The following is a 26,696-nucleotide window of genomic DNA, read 5'->3' as shown; positions in this document are numbered from 1 at the left end:
TTGTGTGGTCGTAGTTGCTAATGTCCTCTCTATGTTATTGAAGTGACAGAAACTGACGTACTTCACGTTGCATACTGTAGGGCTGTAAAGGCATTTAGCCAGAGGGAACCAAATGAGAGCCTGTGAGTACTAGAAGTCACAGCATGATGACATTAGTTGGGGACCTACAATAAATTGGGTCTGTAATTCAAAATTGTTGTGACAATGCAAGACCTATGCATGGATTTATATTTCCATAACAGATTACAGGCCACTCAGTACCTCTATTATGAATTTAATATTTTCATTGAAATAGGCTCCTGACGTGCTTCTCAATCACAGACCTAATGCTACAATAAGCCTTTTGCTGAACAAGTGTGTTTTTAACCATAGTCCCTTTTGCAAAGGGCTGTAACATTTCATCCTTGTTATCCCAATATATAATGTTTTTAAATTGAAAGTTGAATTGAGCAGAAAATGTTGGCAAGAATAGTAATAAGAATAGAGCTAACTTGTCAAATCAATACAATTTCATTTGAAGTCAATTCAGACACTATATATCAATCAGCCACAACATCAAATTCACTGACAAGTGAAGTGAATAACATTTATTATCTCATTGCAATGGCACCTGTCAAGGGGTGGGATATATTAGGCAGCAAGTAAACAAGCAGTTCTTGTGATGTGTTGGAAGCAGGAAAAATGGCCAAGTGCAAGGATCTCGGCAACTTTGATAAGGGCCAAATTGTGATGACTAGATGACTGGGTCCAAGCATCTCCAAGGTCTTGTGGGGTGTTCCCATATTCATTGGTTGGTACTACCAAAAGTGCTCCAAAGAATGACAACTGGAGAACTGATGACAGAGTTCATGGTTGCCTGCGTGGGGAGCAAATTCTAGCCCGTCTGGTCCAATCTCGCAGAAGAGCTAGTATAGCATAAATTGCTGAAAAAGTTAATGCTGATTACGATAGAAAGATGTCAGAACACACAGTGCATCACAACTTGCTTTGTATTGGGGATGCATAGCTGTAGACTGGTCAGAGTGCCCATGCTAACACATGTCCATCACAGAAAGCTCCTACAGTGGGAACGTGAGCGCATGAACTGGACCATGACCAGTGGAAGAAGGTGGCCTGGTCTGATGAATCACGTTTTATTTTCCATAATGTGGACGGCATCGTTTACCTGGGAAAGAGATGGCACCAGGATGCACTATGTGAAGAAGGCAAGCCTGCAGAGGCAGTGTGATGCACTAGGCAATGTTCTGCTGGGAAACCTTGGGTTCTTGCATTCATGTGGATGATATTTTGACATATACCACCTACCTAAACATTGTTGCAGACCAAGTACACCCCTTCATGGCAACGGTATTCCCTGCTAGCAATGGCCTTTTTTCAGCAGGATAATGCACCCTGCCACACTGCAAAATTTGATCAGGAATGATTAGAGGAACTTGACAGAGAGTTCAACGTACTGACTTGGCATCCAAATTCCCCAGATCTCAGTTCGATCGAGCATCTGTGGGATGTGCTGGAAAAACAAGCCATGGAGGCACCACCTCACAACTTACATAACTTAAACTTTTGCTGCTAACATCTAAGTGCCCGATACCATATCTTCACAGGTCTTGTGGAGTCCATGCCTTAACGGGTCAGAGCTGTTTTGGTGACATGATGGGGTCCTACACAATATTACAATATAGTGTCTTGCTGGTCGGTGTATATGGTTGGTGTCAGATAAAGTTGCGCTCAGACACATTCAGCATCATATTTATTTAGCGCCAGCAAATTTCATAGCACTTTACAATTGGTAGTAAAACAGTATTGGGTAATACAGACAGAGCGGGGTAAGAGGTCTCTGCTTGCATGCTTACAATTTTTTTTGCATCAGCTTCAAACGTTTCTTTCTGTTTTGTAATTTTGGAGCAGAAAACATCTCAAACAGACTGAGCATGTGGAACAGATAAGTGTAACAAAGCTCATAGGCCACATCTTGGAACTAAAAAAAATGGACTGGGGATGAGTACCTATATACTACAGTAAAACAAGCACAATTGTATTTTATATATAAAAATTGTTCTACAGCCATAAATTCTGTCTAAAAAGGTATCTTAGATTCTCCCCTCACCCACTGCCATCTGAACATCATTGTTAGCGGTGAGCAGGCTTTAAGATGAGTGTAGATGTCAGCTGAATATGGCGGCCACATGTGTGACAGACTAAAGCTATGAACTGTTATTTACAGTTCCTGATTACCCAGTTGCATTCCACAGTACAGAGAGTGAACACTGTTTAACTCAATGCAGAATAGTATATTTCCACATTGGTAAAGTCTTGTGATGTCATAGATATAATATCAGAGATTTACCTGGGTGAGAGGATGCTCTGAGTTGCAGTGAAGATTAACTAGGTCTCCCTACCTGGTAGGAGTAGCACTAATCCATCCTGTGTAACCTGAAGTGATCAGTGACTAGCTTGTCATCTGGTGTTAAGGTACCCACACACATCACATCAGCTAGATGATGACAGAATTATATGGAAATTGTAACGTGCGGAGGGCACAAAATGCAGATTGATCAGAAATATAAGATAGGATTACATGAAATTGGTATTTGATGAGTTGGAAATTTTTTCTCAAGATATGTTTGCATTGTAGTGTAATTGTGACGGTTGTATATATTTCTCGATCCAACTCAGGACTCTTGGGTCTGGCTGAAGTAGGAGTGAAATGGAACCTGGAGGCCTTGATCTCTCTGCTCTTCTAGAGCACTCCGAGTTGCACTAGCAGCATAGGAGTCTAGGACTGGAGTCTATGTCAGAGTACTGAAGTGGAATCCAGGGTAATAACACTCTGGAAGTGTCCGTGGGAACTCAATCCCGGCACCTGTAACCAGGCACACGGGGCTGGAACCCACTAATAAGATCTCAGAATGCAAACACACAGAAACTCAAAACAGAACAAATTGGAATTGGAGCCCGGAACTCAGAACCCTGACATGAAATGGCAAACTCAGGACTGTGAAACAACCGCAGACCTGGAACCAACACACAAATACACAGAACTGGAAATAAGCCCTAGAGACTCAGAACCAGCCACAGCAACAGAACTGGTGGTACCGGTAAAACCACAGGTACTGCAGAATAAAAACTGGGATAGTGCAAAGTTGTTACTGAGGTAAGCACTCTCAATGAATGCAGAATATTGCAGGTAGATGAGCAGCTTGATGAACCGCCAAGTAATGCAGGATACTTGTAGAAAGATGTGCACTTTGGAAGTGCAGGATACTTTCAAAGTGATGATTAGTTTGTAATGCCGGATATTCACAGAAAATTGATCACTTTGTAAAAACAGGGTAATCAGTAACAGTGCATGAACACCTGTAACCTAGAGCCAAGAACTATCCTCGGGAGAGAAGTGTGTTGTGCTGGCAATGAACAGATCTCAGCAGCAGGTTTAAATAGGGTGTTTCAAACCGCTATTGGTTGCACTGTTCATGTGATCACAGCTGCTGAATCTGGCTAGACTCGAATGATCATCTGACTGCATCTAACATGGCCACGCCCATGCAGTAGAACAAACAGTATGTTTGCTTACAAATGAAGATGTGATGGACAGGAATGCTGCAGGTGACCGGGAGGAACCCGGGTAGCCGTGATATGACAGCGGTGGATGTGGTAAGTGCGGCTAAGACCCCGATGTGTGACAGCATTAAATTATAGTCTGTGAATATGTATAATTTGTGGCACGCTACCCAAAGCTGCATTTTCAGCTTTGGGTGGAGTTATACTTTTATTTAATTATGAAAACACAGATTTCTATGACCAAATTGGACATATCCTGCTATTCAGCACACAAGTCAAGCAGCCAGATTACAATGTAGGCCTTTTAGTGGATTTTGCAGATGACCAAACACATAGGCTTTAGATGTATGTAGCTCAATCCTCTCTCAATTCTGGTTTACTATATGTCGATTGCACCCTAGTTTTTTATTCATATTTTTGGTATTCTTGATGCCTTATGACTGCTTTTGTCAGCACCCAACTGTAGAACTCTTAAATGCAGCGGTTCCCAAAGTGTGCGCCACGGCCCCGTGGGGTGCCGCAATGCTGTCACAGGGGTGCCGCGGCCAGGAAGAAAAAGAAAAAAAAAATTGCAAATCTGGGGGCGCACGGAACCCGGCATCTTCCTTCCTCCTCGCTTCTCACTGAATGTCGAGCATGACGTCATCACATCCGACATATTCAGTGAAAAGGAGAGAGAAGGATGTTGGGTCCCAGGTGCTGCCGGATTGGTAAGAAGATAGAAGAAAGAAGGCCAAGTATGGTAAGTAAAGGAAGGGAATGGTGATAGGAAACTGCAATGGAGGGGCAAAAGAACGAAGGAGGGGGCAGAGTGACGATGAAGAGGGGCAGATTATGGATGTAGAGGGGCCGATTGTGGATGAAGAGGGACAGTGAGAAAGAAGAGGGGCAGATTGTGAATAAAGAGGGCACAGAGTGTAAGGAGGAAGGGGGCGCAGTGTGATGATTTTTGTACATGTTGTTGTTTTATTTTGTTTGATCTTATTCCTCTTAATATTAGCTGTAAATTATTCTTTGACATAAATATAATTGAAAAAAATATATGAAAATATTATTTTCCCTAGGATTTATGTGTATTATTTTTGCAAACAACTTACTAAGTATTTCTGTCCTGACCTAAATACTTATTATGTTATTTTGACCCAACTACTTATAAAATGGGACTGCTCAGTAATTATTTTGGAGGGGTGCCTTGAAAAAATTTTGGAGACTCTAAGGGTGCCGCAAACTGAAAAAGTTTGGGAACCACTGATTTAATGAATAATTGCACAATTCTGCTGACCAGACTCAACCTTCTTATTTTCTGACTGCTGAGTTAGAAAATACTTTTTTATTTAAGGAAACGTAAAGAGAAATGTATCTTATGTTACATGGATAAAACTTTATCTGAATAGTATGTTATGCAAAAAATACTTCAAGGAATTTGGACAAAATGCAACAGCTGTCAATTGGAAGCATGAAAAAGATTTTCTGTGTCAGATGGTGTGCAATTCTGGATACATCCTTGTTGGGTCTTATGGTCCTGATAATCAAAATAGGTTTTGAGAAGTTAAAAAAGAACAAGAGTGAACTAAAACTGAAAGATATGTCCACAACACCGCAGCCCAGATTGCTTAACAGGAAATTGTGGTATACAGCAACAACATCAAGCGATAGATAAAAGTTTTAACTGGTCTCTGAGGACTACCATGTCATTTTCATTTATTTAAGGCCACCTGGGCAAACTACTGCTCTTCCCTCTCATGACCGAACTAGAAGGAAAGTCCACCAACAGTGTGATAAACAAGGTTCAAGTCATTTACACACTAAATTAAAACCTGCCATTGACAATCATAATAAATCTGATTCTGCCATCAATGACATCCAAAGAGGGGCGTTCTATCAAAATGTTTAGCCACACAAAGTAGCATTGATTAATAGATAAACTGGCAGTGGGACACCACAAATTATCTTTAACCTATCAATGTACACATTTACTGAAGTCAAGGTCACTTGATTGTTGCTGACCTCTAAAGTTTTGATATTTTAAATTTGAAAGACTGATGAAATTCAAAGATCATTAAAAATCTTGACACTGCTGAATTGCAGACAGTGGTCACACTACATTTTTTTCTGTGGAGTAAAATTACTCCTCAAAATTTTTTATAATGACCCTGTTAAAGGAGAATATTTTATTATCCTCTGGCGATATCCATACTATGTTCCTGGACAGTTTTGTTAATTACCCACACACTTTTCCCTATAAATCACGCATAATCCAGATGTTCATGTATAAAATAGTACATTTTACTTAAACAATAACATTACAATATACCTTAACACGGATCATAAAACAGTTCGACATAGATGATACACTATCTCTGTGTAGGTGTACTCTCTTCCATTACTGATCTCTTGCCGTGTCCATAAATATGTATAATTCCTCCACTGGCCACTGTTTGATCTCATATTCCAAAAACATACTGGTAGGTTAATTGGCTGCTAACAAATTGCCCCTAGTCTGTGTGTGTGTGTGTGTGTGTGTGTGTGTGTTAGGGAATTTAGACTGTAAGCCCCAATGGCGCAGGGACTGATGTGAGTGCGTTTTCTGTACAGCGCTGCGGAATTAGTGGCACTATATAAATAAATGGTGATGATGATATGTCTACTATATCACCTCCTTCCTCAAGTCATTAGCAATCCCCTCTTCTTCCCTTACCCTCTACCCCACCCTGTCTCCTCCACCAAGCCTGATATTCCCCTATTTGTTAATAGTTTTCTCCATTCTATGAGGGTTATTTCCATTTTTTTGCATATTGTCCCCCTCCTATCCCTACCGTTTGTTTCCCCATAACCTGGGGGAAATTAAATTCATATATTATATTATTAATAAATACATTCATACATGAATGTACCTTGTTTAGGTACGTACTTGTAATATGTTTTACTGATTTACTTATCTGTACTGATGTTTATTGTTTCCTTGTATGTTATTTAGTCTTTAAAACTCAATACAACAGTTATGTTAAATGAAAATAAAATATGTATAATACATGTTCCATTATCATTCCCATGTTAGCAACGTGAACACAATTTGTGTTTTTAAAAATCATATGGAAATGAGCACGCAAGTATGCTTGTATTCAAATACAAGCAAATCTCAAGATACATTTCTATTTGGATATGGGTAATAAGTACGCACTGGCTATACAGAACTTGCCGTATGCAGACAGACGGAACACACTGCAGGATACAAAAAATGCAATATAAAGTCCCATCAGAATGCATAGAAAAATATTAAATACATTAACACCTTTTAATTCTATAATTATTAATAAAAATCGATTTAAAAAAAATGGATGTTATTAATGCCTAATGTACATAAAATGCATTTTTACTGTTGCTCTCAATTGTGCAACAGTGCAATCATATGTTTTGTCATACATAAGCATCCATTACTAACAATTTTGCCTAAGAGCACAGCCATGAACAAAGAATGGTACCAAAACATCCTCCAAGAGCATCTTCCAACCATCCAAGAACAGTTTGATGACAAACAATGCCTTGTCCAGCATGATGGAGCACCAGGTGACTTGATCAGGTGACGACTATAGATGTAAGATATTTCTGTCAGACTGCATTAACAAAGTCCATGGTGTTGTGGGTAATGGGATCATTAGAATTAAGGGAAAAAGCGCAAGTCTGCGGCTCCTCTCTGAAATTCATGATAATAGTACCAACTTGGTTAAATTGGTCAGAGAAATATCCTGGAAATTCTTCAAATTGTTTCATACAGAGTTGAAGGACTAAAGAAATTTGTTTCAGGTCTCCGTCAAAGTAGGCTGGAGGAGGATCTGAAGATTCGGAAGAGGCTTTTGGGTGTTCAGGCTCAATAGCAGACTGAAGAGTTCCCAGCTTGTGCAGCAGGCTCTGGAGAGTCCCCGGCTGGGACGGCAGAGCAGGAGTCCCCGGCTGGGACAGCAAGGTAGGCACACTTGACGGGAAGCCCGGACTGGGTACAGCACTCCAACTGGATAGCACTGTGAGATGCCTCACAGCAGACAGCACTGTAAGATGTCTCAGAGCAGACAGCACAAAGTGGTAACTCGGTCTGAACCGCATAGAGTGACAACTCGGGCTGAACTGCATGGACAGGCAACTCGGGCTGAACCGCATGGACTGGCAAATCTGGAGTGGACTGGAGGGACAGGGCCCTCTCTGGAGCAGACTTTAAGGGCAGTGCTCCCACTGGAGCAGATTTTAATGGCAGCGCCCCCTGTGGAGCTGAAGACTCGGGAGTAGAGGCAGCAGCTGAAGAAACGGGAGTAGAGGCAGCGGCTGAAGACTCGGGAGTAGAGGCAGCAGCTGAAGACTACAAAGGCAGTGGACTCAGGACCGGACACAGTGGCAGGAGACTCCGTACTGCCGGTAGCTGGAACTGGCACCACAGGACAGACAGCAACTGGAACTGGCACCGCAGGACAGGCGGCAACCGGAACTGGCAGATTAGGCCCCATCCCAGTGAACGGATTAGGTTGAAGTAAAGCAACAGGAGGTGACGTGCAGAAAAATCCAGGGTCTGGAGAGGAGCATACTAAAGGCTGCTCCATAGGATGTTGTGGTCTGTGGAGTGGACAGCCTTGTAAGAAATGTTCGCCACTGGCGCAGTAGAGGCATAGTTTACCGATCCTTCTGTGCCATCGTTCCTCCTCAGTGAGATGGGGACGCAGGTAGCTTGGTTGTTTAGAATCACTAATGGTAGGGACCGCTGGCACTACGATAGATGCAGCACCAATGTCAGAAAAAGTTCTGGGATGATTCTCTGCGGTCTGCATGCTTTCATTAGAGAAGTGTGTTGCTTTAGAATCAGAATTAGTGTTGAAACTACTTAACACAGAAGCAGGTAGGGTTTTTAGCAGTTCTTGGAGTAAAGTGGATACCTGTATGATTTGGTAACGGAACTGAACAATGTCCATTTGCAGCATTTGTAATTGTGGGTTTACTGACATGTCTAATAGCCAAACAGAGAGTTCAAATGCAAAAACACTAGGAATTCCAATACCCCAGCTGAGGAGTCATAAGGCTGTCCAGGGAACCAGACACAAGTCCAGGGATTAAGCAGAGATCAGGTAAACATAATCCAAATAGGCAGGCAGAGATCAGTGTCACAAGCGAATAAGCAAAGTCCAAAAGTCAAGCCGAAGGTCAGGGCAACAGGCAAACAAGCAGGGTCCAGTAATCAAGCCGAGAGTCACAACAGAAGATCAAGCAGCCATGGAGCAAACACAGGAACAGGGGGTAACCAGCAGCAGCCAGGAATAAATGGATGAACTGCACAGAGCACAGCTTGAGGCAGGTATTTGAAGCAGTGCGACAGGTGCAGTTCTAATTAGGCATCAGGCAAGGAGATTAACTCCTTCAGGCATGTAAAGAATTCAGGAAAAGAACAGCAGCACCTCTGGTGGTATGAGGTACTGCTGCTAGATACAAAGAATAGGCAGAGTCATAACACCATGGCCAGGAAACTCCCCAGACCTTAATCCCATTGAGAACTTGTGGTCAATCCTTAAGTGGCGGGTGGACAAACAAAAACCCAAAATTCTGACAAACTCCAAGCATTGATTAGGCAAGAATGGGCAGCCATCAGTATGTGGCCCAGAAATTGATTAGCAGTATGCCAGGGCGAATTGCAGAGGTCTTCAAAAAGAATGGTCAACACTGCAAATATTGACTCTTTGCATAAACGTAATGTAATTGTCAATAAAAGCCTTTGACACTTATGAAATGCTTGTAATTTTACTTCAGTATACCATAGCAACATCTGACAAAAGGGTCCAAAAACACTGGAACAGCAAACTTTGTGAAAACCAATACTTATGTCATTCTCAAAAGTTTTGGCCATGGCCAGTTTTAGTATATAGCATTCAAAACCAATTGCGCATTATTGCAGTTGGATGGCAGACAAATTCACTTGCAAAATTAGTAAGTAACAGTAATTACTGTTATACTGTCAGGTTAAGAAAAGGTCAGACTCAGAAACCAAATGAATGGCCTTATAAATACAAAATCTTTTGGTAGGTAAGAACCTGCTACTGTGGAAAGATGGGTATTTCTCAACTGAGGAGTCGACAAAAAGATAAGCAATGTGGCAGTCATGTATGACATCTGTACAGTTGGAGTTCTTGGAAATTATCTTGGAAGACAGATGTGGGTGGAGATTTTTGTCCCTATCACCAGGAGTTAAGCTTCACCTGGCTCTGAGGAACCAACACAAGCTGGTAGACTATTTGGATTGCCCAGTCCTAGACCATTACCTCTGGAAAGGCAATGTACCCCAACAGCTCAGAAGATTTTGCAGTCAGAACCTGGATTGCCTGGGGTTGCTCTTGCCCCTAGTTGGAATCCAGCTCCAGCAGTGAGTAGTGGATAGCACAGACCTAACTACAATGACCTCCCAGTGACTGACACCACACTGATAGACACTAGTAACCTCAAGGTGATACACCCCTTCCCAATAGAATGTCCTGAGCTAATAAAGCATGTGGACCATTTCTGGATAGAAGAATGAGGTACCAAACTGGATGCAACCTTTTAGGGATGGAGGTGGGGTGTGTGACCTGGACAAGGGGCTGGTGGACATGTTAGCCAGGAAAGTAGAAAAATACAGACTTTTCTTTGCTGCAAATGTAAAGGGGAGCAGAGCACATCCCTTCCACTAAAGTAAATGTAGAGTGGATAGATCTAAGGGGCTAAACCCAGCCACCATAACTGTAAAAGAAGTTCTAGTAGCCAATGTAAATGGTCTAACATCACTACCTTCTAGTGGTATGTGTAAGCCCTTAACAGAACAGCTGTTGTAAGAACTATATGAGCCAATAAACACCAGTACTACCAGGATCTTCTTGTCTCTGTAAGACACCTGTCCTTGTGACCAACAGATTAAAGCACACGCTTTATTTCAATCCCAGTTGTATTGTGTTGAGACAATGGTCCTGCATTAGCGCTCTGCCAGCTACTCTGCAGTCATTATCCATAGTAAACAGCCAGGAAAGATTCAACCACAACAGCCACCAAAGAGGTGATGCAGCAACTACACATAACCCTAGGCACTTAAGTGGTTCCAGGAGCCAGTAAAGGAGTCTGCTGGTGACATTGACTGTTGTGGTCTGCAGTTAACACTCACAAGCAGTGAATGGCTCGTTTGGCCAAGTGGGAAGAGTAATAATGGTCAGCAGCAACTAATGAAACCCCATGAAGCGTGGTGGCAGAATATGCCCATCCTGTCACTGTGGGGATACTTACACTACACAGCACAACTCAAAATTACACAACGATGCCTCTGAAGGAAATGCTTTGGCTGACTTCACCACCTAAACTGCAGCTTTATCTCATGCCATACCTGGTAATTCACATTTGATTTTGTTGGAACAACCATTCTCTCCTTTTAAAACATTAGAGTACCTTGCTGGGCTCCAAGATGAAGCTCCTGAGTCTGAAAAAGCTACTTGAAGGTCTTATGGTTGTATATTACAGTCTGTTCAATGGTGGCACTGTCCTGATGGCTATTTAGTGGTACCTATGGTACTACTTTTGTATCTTGTACACCATGGGGAGGCACATGTCACTAGAGAGTGGATGACTTAATCGGTGCACTAGTATTGCCCCAAATTTTACATCTGTTTCTCAACAGTACTGTCATGCCCTTATCATCATAATCATCATCACCATTTATTTATATGGTGCCACTAATTCCGCAGTGCTGTACAGAGAACTCACTCACATCAGTCCCTGCCCCATTGGAGCTTACAGTCTAAATTCCCTGAAACACACAGACACACAGACTAGGGTCAATTTGTTAGTGGCCAATTAACCTACCAGTATGTTTTTGGAGTGTGGGAGGAAACCGGAGCACCTGGAGGAATCCCACGCAAACATGGGGAGAACATACAAACTCCACACAGATAAGGCCATGGTTGGGAATTGAACTCATGACCCCAGTGCTGTAAGGCAGAAGTGCTAACCACTAAGCCACCGTGCTGCCCTTATGATGTTGCAGCTCTCCCCTTTCATCTATATATGACGCTGCTTCTACAATCAGCACTCTTTCAGAGCTACATTTGTCTATAAATAGTAGAGACAAGGCACACAAGCTATAGTGCAGTGCTTATCATTGAAAGCAGCAACAAATATGGTCACCCTTGCAGTATTTTCTAATGATGGACCATTTCTTCAAGAAAATTGTTGCATTTAAAAAATATTAATTATTATCCACAAATGTATTTCTTTGGTTTCAAGTGGAATAAAACAAAAAATTATGTTGCAACTTTTTCCATGCAAAAACCTGTAAATGGTCCGAACAAAATTATTGGAGCCTTTAAAAAGTAGTTTGAAGTAATTAGATTTCAAACAGGCGATTCAACTTCAATTTTCACACTTCAGGTGTCTGCAATATAAAAATAGTCATTAAACGAGCTTGAACAGAGAAAACTCCTGTATTTTGTCAATATGTATATATAGCAATAAGCATGGAGAACAGAAAGCCAGATAATTGTCTACGTAGGGCAGACAGAAGATCTTAGCCAAGCATGGACAATCTCAAGGCTACAAATCAATCTCCAGGGACATTGATGAAACATAATTTTATTAGGAGGATTAAGACCTACGGCACTGCAGCAAACCTCCCTGTAAGTGGCCGCAAGAGAAAACTTGACTGAAGATTGTAGCCCAGGATTATTAGAATGTTTAAGAAAGTTCCTTGATCAACTGCCAGATTCAATGTGACCTTCAGACACAAGTTACAACAATTTCAATTCACATCATCCATCACCAACTTGACTAAAATGACTAAACGTGGTGTTTAAAAATATCTTGCGGTCGATTGAATTCCCCCAAAAATTAAAGTGACGTAAGTCTTAATAGACAGTTGCATTATACATAGGTGCATTATATTTCTATACTGACATTGAAAAAGGGATAATCATCATCATCAGTTATTTATATAGCGCCACAAATTCCGCAGCGCTGTACAGAGAACTCATTCACATCAGTCCCTGCCCCATTGGAGCTTAGTCTAAGTTCCCTAACATACATATACATACATATAGGATCAATTTTTATAGCAGCCAATTAACCTACCAGTATGTTTTTTTGGGAGTGTGGGAGGAAACTGGAGCACCCGGAGGAAACCCACGCAAACACAGGGAGAACATACAAACTCCACACAGATAAGGTCATGGTCGGGAATCGAACGCATGACCCCAGTGGGGGGAGGCAGAAGTGCCAACTTCCTTAAATGACCACCTTAATAGCGAGAATGTCTAGGTCACACTTCAAGATGACGTGATTTGCAGGCGCCGGGATGTTCATTTGGCGGAATTATTTATAACAGTGATTTCAAGCAGTCGTCCTCACCTCCAGGTAGGACAGATGAAAATCGCACTTCTCCTATCGGTCAAACTGCTGTCGGATTTATTAGAGTCGCTAATTTGTACCCAACCCCTCCTATCCAATATCCTTCATTATGATTTTGACAGTATGGCATTTCTTGATGTATGCATTCTGGAAGGTACACTTAATACCTCTATATAGTGAAAGCCCTGATAAGGTAAAAATTAAGAATACGCCAAGGTAATTTATGGTGTTGGGCAGACTCTTCGCTGCATCAAATTGCAGTCTCCTTATGAAACACAAGCATTTACCACTATATGAACTAATAATGTGTATACTTATCCATAGCTTTTACTACCTGATGAAGGCTTGTGCCTACACATTGCAATTTTATGTGTGATCAACAAATTATTTGCCTTTACCAATGTACACATGGATTTTTGGATACTTGTTCTTGGAGATTGTTACTCAATAGTGCACAGTCGGGCATATTCAATTGGCCACGTTACTGTCAAAAGTAACGTGGCTTGCGCACTATTACCGTAATAACGATAATAGTGCGCGTAATTACCGTTATTACTGTACCTTTAACGCCGGCTTTCAGCTCGCGGCTCCCTGAGCTGCGAGCTGAAAGCCGGCGTTAAAGGTACCGTAATAACGGTAATACTTTTAACGCCGCGTTACTTTTGCGAGTAACGTGGCTAATTGAATATGCCCCAGTGAACTCAATGGCCTGCATCATCATTGTTAATAAGACATTGGCAACAGCGAACCACAAACCACCTGCTGGTGACAGTGTCTTTGGAAATACATTTTGTACACAGGCTCACAAACTGTTTGGTTTGCTAGTGGGCAAAACAATATTGGCAGTATCTCTCAACATTATTCAAAAATTGTATATTTAATTAAAACTCTTTTCCCTTCACTAATTCATTCAAGTACTGATTATGTTGGCCAACCCTTTAATCATACTTGCCAACTCTCCCGGGAAAGTCCGGGAGACTCCCGAATTCGGGTCAGTCTCCCGGGGGAGATAGCATTTCTCCCGCATCCCGGATTTCACAGAGAATCGCGTCATTTGACGAGATTCTCGGTGAATCACGCCATTTTGGAGGGCGGGAGGGGGCAAATTATGTTTTCGCGGGTAACGGGGCCAATATGACGCGATTGGCCTCGTCCCGCCCCTTCCCGCCCCCTCTCCCGGAAACAAGTTTCCGGGAGTTGGCAACTATGCCTTTAATATGGTTTTAGTCTGACAGTTTTATATTTAAAGAAATAGACAAAGAGGATAAGATAATCCAATCATTTACGGTGTTCAAAGTGATGGCTTAATATGGAATTTTAAACTTCATAATTATGATAAAACATCCTGACAGACACTATGGGGGGAATTCAATTACCCACGAAGTAGCGCCGCGATAACCCTATTACCATTATTACGGTAAAGTTAACCAGGGAGCTGCGAGGAAAAAGCCAGCGTTGAAACTGCTGTAATAATGGTACTTAAGCGCACTATTACCGTAATAACGGTACGGTAATAGTGCACAGGCCGCGTTACTTTTTTACAGTAACACGGCCAGTTGAATTCCCCTCCTAAATCTTAGTAACACAATTAAAATATGAGGATGTGCACTGAAACTGGAGGGCAGTAGGTTCAGAGAAAATATGAGGAAAAACTATTTTACAGAGAGTGTAGCGGATAAGTGGAATAGCCTCTTATCAGAGGTGGTAGAGGCCAATACAGTAGAGCAATTTAAACATGCCTTGGATAGACATTAGGATATCCTTACAAAAAATAAAGGATCAAATAAGGTTTGAGGTGACCATAGGTTAAAAAAGTGGGCAGACTAGATGGGCCAAGCAGTTCTTATTTGCCTTCAAATTATATATAATAAGCCAGTAAATGTACTGACAGTTAGCTCAGTTTTGCCCTGCAAAGCGTTATAATTAAAACATGCCAACAGACAGATGAAGCAGGTAAGCACAAAGCTGCCCTTATCTTAAAATAAAAATACAGTGGCTCAGTGGTTAGTACTTCTGCCTCACAGCGCTGGGGTCATGAGTTTAAATCCTGACCATGGTCTTATCTGTGTAGAGTTTGTATGTTCTCCCCGTGTTTGCGTGGGTTTCCTCCGGAGATGATGTTTCAGTGCTGGTCTATATCTGCCTTCCATTCTATACTGTACATGGATCCTTACGTATAGACAGTAGGTGTAATATAAATGTGCCCAGCAGGTGGCGTCCAAAATCAGTGCAAACAGAGACGGAAGAAGCGCGCTGTGGCCTCCCCTTCCCCTCAATGCTCCCGGGGCAGGGAGGGAGCCGGTGACAGACTCATTGATCGGGGCTGTCAGGCAGGACTGGCTGCAGAGATACGGCACACTCTGGGGTGCCACCCGCCGCCATCATTCCCCTGCCACCGCGGGGTACCTCTACCCGTGCCCACTGGCCCCCAGAGCAGCCATATTTGCATGCACCCCGGGTCCATCGGTAAGGTGAGTGCGCACTGACCCTCCGTTATGTACAGGGATTACATGTATTTGCATATATTTGATATTATGCACAGCCTTGGTGTGGACAGTGCGACAACGGGCGCTTACAGTTTTGTGCAATAGCACATATCATTTTATTTAGTGCAAATTTTGCAGAGCAGCAGCCCCGCACTATGAAGATAATACGGGGTACTGGTAAGATATGGGGCACATTCTCGGGTTGTGGTTTGATTGACAGGCCTGGGAGACTCGTAACTTGCAACTCATAAGATGTCTGCTATTGGCTGGCTGGGGGATGTGACGTCAGAGGATGACAGACCAGGCCTCACAACATTACATCCCTTCCTGCTCCTGAAATGTTACTATCATAATATTGACAGGTGTGGTGCACCTCATGACTGCTGGAAATAAGTGTCAGATGTATGTGTTGTTGTCAACAGCCCCCTGATTCCCAAAGATAAGGACCCCTTTCCTTTTATTGCCAATTGTACATTACATATGTGTTTATTCTGTGCAGTGTGCTTTAATGTACTTTGTTTTTCTTTTTAGAATACAATGCATTTATCCAAACTCGTAGCAGTAGTGAGTTTTCTTCTATTTTTTTGCATCTGGAGTTCTAGCAAATGGTGGTATTGTTGAAATTAATCCATATTTTGGTGCAGAGAATATACATTGTGGTAGGTGGCGTGGGTAGTATTGTAAAGGGAGTGGCATGAAAAGGGAGCACTGTACTAGTAGGTTAATTGGATGCCATCAAAATTGACCCCTGTCTGTCTGTGTGTTAGGGAATTTAGATTGTAAGCTCCAATGGGGCAGGGACGGATGTGAAGGAGTTCTCTGTACAGCGCTGCTATATAAATAAATGGTGATGATGATGTATATGATCTATGTTCATGAAGCCTAGGTGTTTTTTAATTTATGACTCAAAACTTCATTATCTTCATAATTACCTAAAATTGTGTTCTAAATAATTGTCATAAAATATATTTCACAGGAAAGCTTGGCACACGCTACAATATCTATCACTCAATATTGCTGCAGGTGTAGCTCTAAAATAAACAACGTGTAACAATATAGCATTAGGAATTTCTAAAGTGTGGTAAGTTGATCTTACTTGCATTCATTTACTAAGACATCCAAAACAAAATGATACGTGCCTTTTTATTAACCAGTTTTTTGACGCAGTTGCACAGTTGTGTTTTGCTCTGATAAGGGCATGTAATTCGGTGGTAGTCACATCTGCGACTACAGTAAATTCGACAGCAGTTTGAGCGATAGAAGTGCCGCCTCCGAGGCGGAGCTTCCTTAACTGACCACCTTAATAGCGAGAATGTCTAGGTCGCACTTTAATCTTTCATTCTGCGAATTGTTTGTAAAAGTCATTTCAAGCAGTCGTTCTCCCCTCCTGGACGGACACCTGAAAATCGTACTTCTCCTATCGTTCAAACTGCTGTCGGATTTACTACAGCCGGTAATTGGTACCCAACCCATGTAATTATGCCCAAACTGGTCAATAAATATAAATAATTTTATATGCATAAAAAGACTAGTGTAGAGGATACTTTTATTTTGGATTTCATGTCTATGTCTGTGGAGGAAACTCCTTTTTTCGCACGGTCCTGGCAATTAAAACTCTTAAGATAGGCATGACCAGCTGTGCTTCCTCTGAAGTCGCCAAGTCTTATAGGGGTCTATTTAATAAGCCACGAAACATGCGGAATTGGCTTTTTACGCATGGTTTAAGCATTTTTAAGTTACTTAGCTATGTAACAAAAGTCTAACGCAGGATATATCTTAGATATCTCCTGCATTAGGTTAAGTTTCGAATTTTACAGCAGTCACAATAATTTAGGGATATTAAACAAACTCCAAACAGTCTAGCTTTCTGAAGATGGGCTTAGCCATTCTACTCTATGCGGAGAGCATTGTGATAGAGGATTCTTCGGATCCCTCACCACTGCTTTCCCTTCCCTTATTATCGCAAAGTGGCTTTGTGCATACAAGAAATTGGGTCAAACCACTTTGCAATTGTAACCAGAGGGGGGAGACGGACTACCGCAGTTTTACGGTAAGTAAAGTCATCGCTGGGACAGAATCCTATAGGACGTGCTGTCCCTAAAATTTTTGAATAAATTTATTTGAAAAGTCATCTGTCATCGTTGCGATGAAAGATGATAATTAGCGGTGCAAAACCTCTATTAATTAATAGGTCCCAAAGTTTGATAAACCAGTCTGGAAAGGGGTATATGGTTATTTCCAAGCAATGCGAAGTCTATCATTCTTTAGCGAGAAAGATTATTTACAAATGGAAAACGCTAAAGACAGTTACCAGTGTTTGCAGGAGAAAACCCCTTCTTGTTCTCATAAAAAAAAAATCAGTACTTGGGTTTACAAAGTTGCTTGTGAATGAAATATAAGATTTCTGGAGCAATGTCCTCTGGACAGATGAGACCAATGAGTATCTAAACAAAGCCATGTTTTACATACATACATACATACATACATACATACATAAAGGTCAAACATGGAGGGGACGGAGTGATCATTTGGGATGTTTTGCAGTCACAGGACCAGGATGCATCACAATCATGGAGTCCATTCTGTACTCCTCTTTACAGAGGGAAAATGTGAGGCCATGTGTCCGCTAACTGAAGCTTGGCTGAAATTGGATCATAAAACAATTTTCCCAAGTACACATTCACATCTACAACTGATGGCTGAAAAGGAAAAACATCAATGTGTTTGAATGACAAATTCCAAATAGAAAAAACACACAGACGTTTACAGCACTCAGCTGCTACCAGCAAAAAATACTAATCAAAGCATCTTTTATGGCACCTCCGCTAATAGGATGGTCCTAACTAAGTAGTGAGAGTACCCATGTTGGGTAACATATTGATGTATTTTTTAAGTTAAGTGCAAAACTTAATACGTATCCCAAAACCTCAAGCAGGCGAAATAGCAACACACCGAAACAGCAGCTACCAGCTTTCTGTTTGTGGGTGAGTGTTCTTTCTATTTGTTGATTGAGTTGTACAGAAAAGACAACCTGCTCAAAAGTCCAAACCTCAATCTCATTAAGATGATGTGGCAGAACCTTAATGGTCCAGTTCAGTTCAATACAATGTGCCATGGAGTGCCTCCAGAACACTCCCCACGGAGTTGTAACTTTGCAGATTTAGCATCGCATTTCATAGAGGTTTGCAGTATATTCCCGCGATGTTTGGTACCGTAGCACCCTGAAAAGTGAGCAGCCCCTTTCTACCTGGGTCGGAGAGCCAGCTTGCTAGTAGTTGTGCTTTTGTTCCCTGCAAGATCGTAGTTTTATAGAAGTGCTAGGGACGGACCAAGTCTGTCAGCGCTAAGAGTCAGCTCTCTGATGCAGGTAACAGGGTTGACTCCAATATCTGCGTTATGTGCTGGGCGGATGTATCGCCTTTTAGTAAGATTTATATGCATATCGGGACTGGTGCAGAGTGGGTACTACGCCAGTTTGCGTAGTGTGTTTTTCGTGAAATCGCCCTGTGCATGCCTAGAAAAGTGGACACATGCTTACTTGCCCTTGTAGATTTGCGTGATTCTACCATTTATGCCAGCTTGCTCCTGGATAGGTGGGATAGGGTATTCTAACAGGTCTCTGGCACTAGCGAACCACTTGTGATTGGATAATTTTTTGTTGCTTGGACATATATTATGCTTTTGTGTTTGTGTTTAAGCAAAACTTTTTTCTTCTGTACATGAGATGGGAAATAGTTTCTGCTGTATTAAAGAGTTTCAGTAATGCCTAATAGTGAATAAAATAAATGGTCAAAAACATGGGGCGTAAATGGGACATAACCAGTGGTGGTATGGAAAATGGAAGCGAATGGAAGTTTTACAATGAAAGCATTAGGAGAGGTGGCGGTATAGCGTACTAAGGCGAGCTCAGGGAGGACAGAAACCTCCCGTGGAGCATAGGGGCACCGTATACACCCCCACTTCCACCACTGGACATAACTGTGTGTGACATGTGTCTGGTGTAAACCGAGCACATATGCTATTGGTGCTGACCGACATGTATCTTACGATCGTCACTGCTTTGCATGTGGTCGCAATTGTGATTTGTTTATGAACGCAAATTATGCCTGGAACCCTGCATCAACCCCATTGTGTCAAATGAAAATATCATTCCTTAGTGCGTTTCTGGTCAACCCCTTTAAGAACTTGTTCACACTTTGCAAATTTAATACAGTTGCATACTGGTCATTTACATGAAACCTACTTGTGCACATTGCCATAGTGATCATTGATTCCTGTAATTACAGTAAATAAACTGCACTGTCCCTTTTAATTTTAATTAAAGGGAAAAAAAAGGAAAAAATATTGGTATTTGACCCATGTGGAAGTGACAGTGTGATTTACTTATGGTTGTAATAGGGATCAGTGATCCCTATAATATACTGCATTTCACTACCTTTTTAATACTTTAACATTCACACACTGGACCTGAGTCATTAATGAAAGTAAGGCAAAAAAAGGAGTAAATGTTCTCTAGGACAAAAGATGTTACAACGCAGGGGGTGCAAATTAGTTTATTATTTTGCACATAAGATAAATACTGACTGTTTTTTCATCTAGCCCACAGATACTTGATAGTTTTATTTTTTACAATGAAACTTATTATTGATCTAGGACAGTGTTGGCTAACCTGTGACACTCATGGTGTTTGTGAAACTACAAGTCCCAGCATACCCTTCCAGCAATAAGCTGCTTTATATTGGCAAAGCATGCTGGGACTTGTAGTTTCACAACACCTGGAGTGTCACAGGTTAGCCAACACTGTCCTAGATCAATAATAAGTTTCATTGTAAAAAATAAAACTATCAAGTATCTGTGGGCTAGATGGACATGCCCTATCCCAACTATAAATCTGTCTCCACATTTTAAAATTTACCCCCTCTCCAATGCAACATGGTTTTGCCTAGGTGAAAAGTTACTCCTTTTTTATGCTTTGCTCTCCTTAATGACTCAAGGTCTCTCTCTAGTTGTCATATAGATCCAAATAGCAAATTCCATTTGTGCAAGCATCTGGCTTTACTTAATGTTTCAACATTAATCCTTCATGATAATGTCCTTATATTCTTTTATTTATTTTTGTAGACAGTAGTAAGGTCATTAAAAGGAAATAAATTGTTAACTAAAATCTGAATTATGCGTCACTTAGCACGTTGCTCCTTTCCCAGTCAGTGTTGTAACTGCGTTTTTCTTTCTTTCCATAAAGGCATTGTTGAGAAACCAACATGATGGGGAAGGCCAGCCATTGTAGTTATGTCCTGCAGCAGCTGTACAACCAGAGAGAATGGGGATTCCTCTGCGACTGTTCTATCTCCATCAATGACATCTATTTCCAGGCTCACAAGGCAGTCCTTGCCGCCTGCAGCTCCTATTTTAAAATGATGTTCATCAATCATCAGCACACGGTGGCACAGATCAACCTGACCAACACAAAGATCAGCTCAGAATGTTTCGATCTCATATTGCAGTTCATGTACCTGGGCAAAATCTTGACCGCACCAGACAATTTTGACCATCTGAAGCATGCCATGAGTTACCTGCAACTGTATGTTATCCCTGACTGCTTGGAAGATATACAGGATATAGATTCTTCTGCTAAATGTTCCTCTTCTGCATCCAGCAGTCTGAGCAATAAAATGGTTTTTGGTGTCCGTATGTATGAAGAACCGGTGGCAAAGTGTGAAGAGGAGCCAAGCAAATGGACCTCAGAGCCAGTATTATCTATAAATACTGTGCATGAGAAACAGGCTGACAGCATCGTGCCTCACACGTTCCGCAAACAGCTGCAGAGCACCTGCAAGAAAACGCCTTCGCTAAAAGTGTCTACCACGAGAGAACGTGGAACCAGACGCTTTGGGCGCAGTTATACCTGCGAGAGCTGCGGGTTCGTGTTCAGTTGTGAAAAGCTTCTGGATGAGCACTCTCAAACCTGCACCAATCGGCATTTTTTCCAAAGGAGGGAACAGATGGGCAATGAGCAGAGCCACAGCGGGAGCGAATCGCCGGTCTCAAAGTTCTCTCCGTCCCACGACAACATGCATAAAGTAGACTCCAGTCAATCCGCCGAGGAATCTTTGTCTTCCAAAAGTACGAAGGGCTTGTCAACTGCGTTGAACCAAGGGAAAAACACAATCGTAGACACTACTGAGAAAAACCCAGTAATTATAAAAATCGAGTCTGACGAGAATTCAATTGTAGAAATGGATGATATTAATATTGTGAAAATATCGGATAAAGATTATTTTGAATCCTCTGACATAGATGACTTGGATGATGAAGCTGATGAGCCTATTGGCACTTATTATGTTGGGGAACAATATAACCAAAGCATGAATGAGAAATTATCTATGAATTCACAACAAGGATTGTCGAACTGTAGAAAAGATGTTGGATACGTGAATCGTAATGGAAGTATGGCCAGTGAGGCTACCTCTGATATGGCATGTGAACTGTGTGGGCTGACCATCACCGAGCACGACCTCTCCTCTCATTACCTATCCAAACATATAGAAAATATATGTGCCTGTGGCAAATGTGGTCAGATTCTCGTGAAAGGTAGACAGTTGCAGGAGCACGCTCAGAGATGCGGTGGACCTCAGGAGCAACTGGACGACAACGCAAGGAGCATTGAGGAAAGAATGCACTTCGGAGATGGCATGGAAGAGTCCTCTGCAGTGGGAGAGGTACTTGTTGATATGTGGGATGATGTCAATGAAAGCAACGTTCCAAAACAAATGTATAAACATTCCTCCTGCCCTTATCGTTGTCCTAACTGCGGGCAGCGCTTTGAGTCTGAGAACCTGGTGGTGGAGCACATGTCTCAATGTTTCGATCACGACGTCTACAGGAGTTCCGTGTCTGACGAGACTGACCGAGATCACCGGAGGAAACACTTCTGCGACATCTGTGGCAAAGGCTTTTACCAACGCTGCCACCTACGGGAACATTATACCGTGCACACCAAGGAGAAACAGTTTTCCTGTCAGACTTGTGGGAAGCAGTTTTTACGGGAGCGCCAGCTCAGGCTGCATAACGATATGCACACAGGCATGGCCAGATATGTTTGCTCGCTGTGCGACCAAGGAAATTTTCGTAAACACGACCATGTGCGTCACATGATCTCCCATTTAGCTGCTGGGGAAACTATATGTCAAATCTGCTTTCAAATCTTTCCGAATAACAACCTTCTAGAACAGCACATGGATATCCACCTGTATACCTGTGGCGTCTGTGGTGCGAAATTTAATTTGAGAAAAGATATGAGGGCTCATTATAATTCTAAGCATTTTAAGAAAGCTTAAGCATCTAGGTGACTAGACGCCCTTATGGTAAAAACCAAAGTTTTAATTATTAACGTAGGACTTCTACTTAGAGTAATGTGGGGATCCTGCACATTTGTCTTGTTTCAAAAGACTCTGTTTTATAGTTTTGTTGGTGGGGGAAGTATTTAGCATCCTAAATAAATATGTAAAATGCACTTCTGAAAAATTAAAATGGCAAATATTTAGAAATCTTTTTTTTTTTTTTTTTTTTTTTTATATAGTTTTTTTTTATTTGTTTTTAATATTACTTGTTTTTCACTATGTTTGTATTCTGACTGTTCTATAAATATAGAGTGTATTGGAAAACATTTTGTTTATGATGCAATAATGAATGAATGTATAATAAGTACAACATTTCTACCCTTTAGCATGAGTTCTTGCTAACTATTGTAATTTTAAAGGGTTTAATATTTTTTGTTGAATAATCTATTGAGTGTGTAGTAAAAAATAATTTATACTGGCGTATTATACAGCATATTCGTAATGTAGATCATCTTCGAAAAACCATGTTGCACTGCAAGGGGTGGGGGGATTTAAAATGGGCATACAGATTTAGAGTGGGGGTAAAGCCTAGCGTAGCTCTAAAATAAAGCTGCCCAGTGTGGGTGTGTTATATGTAAGTGTTTGGCCTGCATGCACAAAGAATGCACTTGCACCCCTTGCACTGCAACATGGGTTCGGCGAATTGTGCAAATTTACACCTTTATAGAGGGATTTGCTGCTAATTCTAAGGGGGGAATTCAATTGACCACGGGTTTGTTTGTTTTTTCCCCACCGGGTGAAAGAAAAAATACCTGCGCGGGTTTTGACGCGGCCGTTTTTAGCTACCGCCGCGTAAAAAAACGTGCAATTCAATTGTAAAACGGGTAAGCCAGCCCCAGCGCGTTAGTTATTGGTGCTTGCAAATTTTTGGGGGAGTGAAGGGGAGGGTTTAACGCGGTCATCTGTAATAAAAACAAAAAATGCATTACACAACCTTTCTATTTTATAATATCTACATACAGTACTTTTCTTTTACTAATATTTTTTCATTTGACTTTTTTTTACTATACAGTCATCTATACCATTACAAAACATATTAGTACATATAACATACATAAATATATTAATTAGTGATTAATGTGTTTATTATTTTTATGAATTTTTTTTTTTACATTATTACATGATTTCAAATAGTTTTATGTTTTTAATTTTTTGCACAGCCATGAGAGGTGCGAGATAAAACTGGAGATTTGACAGTTTACTAGCTTTTAACACATCTCCCTCCCTCTACTTTTAATGGATCTTCTACTTGTCCGCGATAGAACCGTTTGTGCAAAAAAACCCGCTGTGTTAAAAATGTAATTGAATATCGGGTAAAGTTAACCCGCTCTAAAATGAGTGAAAACCACGTTAAAATTACTTAACGCGGTGTAAAAAACAAACCCGCGGTCAATTGAATTGCCCCCTTAGTGAGGCCCAATGAGTGAAATAAGTGCAATAAGGCTCAATACAATGAAGATCAGCATAAATCTAATCTAAATGGGTGATGGAAGACACAGAAACACAACACAATGCAAGGTAACAAGTGATGAAATTTAGAATGCAAAACATACTCAGCCGACACTTCAGCCGTATAGAAGAAGAATCTGCTCCTTTAACAATAGTTTATATTATTGACATGAGAATTTTTTTTATTCATGTTGGACTAATACATTTGGTTTATGTGGGAATAACCACTGCTTTCCATGGATTGTCCATTTTCTTTTCATAACGTCATCCCCACTATAGGATTTGGATAAAGGTTCTGGCTATTGGATGCCCACCGCCACTAGATACCTGCTGCCGGACGGCAGTGCTTTGCAGGATGAGAAGTACAGAGCGCTATTTGTTGGCAGACAGAAGCCGCAAGGTTCTGGAAAGTGTGGAAGGCTGCAGCACCTAGTGGGATGGCTGCTGCTCTTGTCTTTTATTGTATGTCACAGTTCTGAGCTCTGCCTCCTGTGAAACACTGCGGTCTGGCAGTTGTTACTTTATCATCATCATTTATATAGCGCCAACATATTCCGTAGCGCCTTACAATTGGGGAAAAACATTGTAAACTAATAAACAACTTCCCACCAAATTGCTGCATGGGGGACACTACCTAAAGAGGAGAGCTAGTCCAAAGGGAACAACATCTGTCAGCTGAATACTTTATACAATTTTGATTTTGCTATTAGATTGTTAGCAGCGCTGCTCAGATGTCAAATGGAAGATAAAGTGTGGTAGTCCAGAATGAAAATTGCAAACATGGGCTCTGACGCATTTGGGACACTAGAGGGAGCTATTTATAATACAAACTCTTGACAGACATTGGGGCACATTTATCAATATTCACATAAAGTGAAAAGTAGTTTTCAATCCTTATCGCAATGATAAGGATTGAACTATTTCTCACATTTATGTACAGCCCTGCACAGAAACAGCAGTTCCGAAAAATTGCTGTTTCAGTGATAAAAAAAAATCATACCCCCCTCTTCGGAAGCGCTGTCTCCGGGTCTTCTCTTCACTCTTCAATTGCGCATGTCCGGTTCCAAGAACTGGACATGCGCACACAGATCCCCTCTCTGTCTCTGCAACGATAGTTGCAGAGAGAGCGCGCTGAGTGACAGGGAGGGATCATGTGATCCCTCCACACATGCGCTGTCCAGCTCTGCTCTTCGGAGCAGAGCTGACAGCATTAGATTTCTTCAATTCCGATGATGTACGCCAGCTTCAGCTGACTTTCATTAACATGACAAGTTCCCGAAAAAAATGTTTTTCCGGGACTTGTTAGATTGCGGCCAGGAGCAGTCACCATTCTGTTGAATGGTGACTGCTCCCAAAAACGAAGAGGAATGCAAAGCAGCAGATATCCATGATATCTGCTGCGATGCACCCTTAATAAATTTGCGGAGGACACCTTAATGACCCGTTAAAAGCACTATCGTGCTTTATTAAATATGCCCCATTGTTACAAAGCAGAAACAGACGAAATAACACGGAGCTCAGTGATAGGCAACCTGATACACTGCATGGGCTGCTCTCTAACCTTCAAATGGGCTGCGCATTATCCTTAATATCAATAATAACAATACATTTAATCAAAGAAATAGACATATCTCTAATAGCATATTAGCAGGCTTTTTATTGTAAATAAATTTTTTTTTTTATGCTTTCGGATACAATCCAAAATGCAAAAACAACTACCAGCTGGCCTTTAAACAAGTGTTACAAACTATAACAAACAACTCTGACAATAAAGCAGGATGGAGCTGGGGACATCGGGTGACGTTTTTGGGGCACTGCCTGTTGCTCCGGTTTCCTCCCACACTCCAAAAACATACTAGTAGGTTAATTGGCTGCTATTAAAGTGACCTTAGTCTCTGTCTATGTGTATGTTGGGGAATTCAGACTGTAAGCTCCAATGAGGCAGGGACTGATGTGAGTGAGTTCTCTGTACAGCGCTGTGGAATTAGTGGCGCTATATAAATAGCTGATGATGATGGTGGAGTTCATACTAAGCACAAGCCTGCTGGCAGTAACGTGCTGTTTAGTAAGCCAGTAACATATAGTGCAGCGCTTCATCTGGTGAGAATGTAAGATTATAATAGCCATTATTTACAATAGCACTACAGTGGTTTTATTCAGACGGGGTGATTGATGAACCTGATGTGCATATGTAGCAAATTGATCAACCAATCAGAAATTTGCTTTGTTTAGACTATGGGATACGGCACATTTGCAGTTTTGGCCCCATGGTCTCAAATGGACCTTTATATTTGCTGAAGATTGGACAGGAAAGTATTGGAGAAATTTGGTAAAATGAACACTACAAATCATCTAGATTAAGGCAATAAGAAAGGAATGAGGCGTAAATAGTTCATAGTCTGTACTGGGG

The 26,696-nt window shown here is 41.4% G+C and overlaps 1 protein-coding gene across 3 annotated transcripts; it reads left to right on the top strand.

The window, feature by feature from the left end:
* The first annotated feature begins 39 nt into the window (after positions 1-39).
* On the top strand, positions 40-22,984 carry ZBTB1 (zinc finger and BTB domain containing 1). Of its 3 annotated transcripts, none has more exons than XM_075193301.1 (2): positions 40-122; positions 20,680-22,984. In XM_075193301.1, the coding sequence occupies exon 2, from the start codon at positions 20,699-20,701 to the stop codon at positions 22,772-22,774; it is 2,076 nt and encodes a 691-aa protein (XP_075049402.1). In that variant the 5' UTR covers positions 40-122; positions 20,680-20,698; the 3' UTR covers positions 22,775-22,984. The 3 variants fall into 3 exon arrangements, with proteins under 3 accessions (XP_075049402.1, XP_075049400.1, XP_075049401.1); XM_075193299.1 differs by lacking the exon at positions 40-122 and adding an exon at positions 15,176-15,422; XM_075193300.1 differs by lacking the exon at positions 40-122 and adding an exon at positions 15,668-15,839.
* Positions 22,985-26,696: the final 3,712 nt, after the last annotated feature.

Source organism: Mixophyes fleayi, chromosome 12, assembly GCF_038048845.1.
Source record: "Mixophyes fleayi isolate aMixFle1 chromosome 12, aMixFle1.hap1, whole genome shotgun sequence".
Taxonomy (NCBI): Eukaryota; Metazoa; Chordata; class Amphibia; order Anura; family Limnodynastidae; genus Mixophyes; species Mixophyes fleayi.
Note: the sequence above shows the minus strand (reverse complement) of the source record. Positions and strands in the feature narration are given on the sequence as shown.

Excerpts from the sequence above, each read along its gene's own strand:
- ZBTB1 (XM_075193301.1), top strand. The coding sequence starts at position 20,699 with ATGATGGGGAAGGCCAGCCATTGTAGTTATGTCCTGCAGCAGCTGTAC.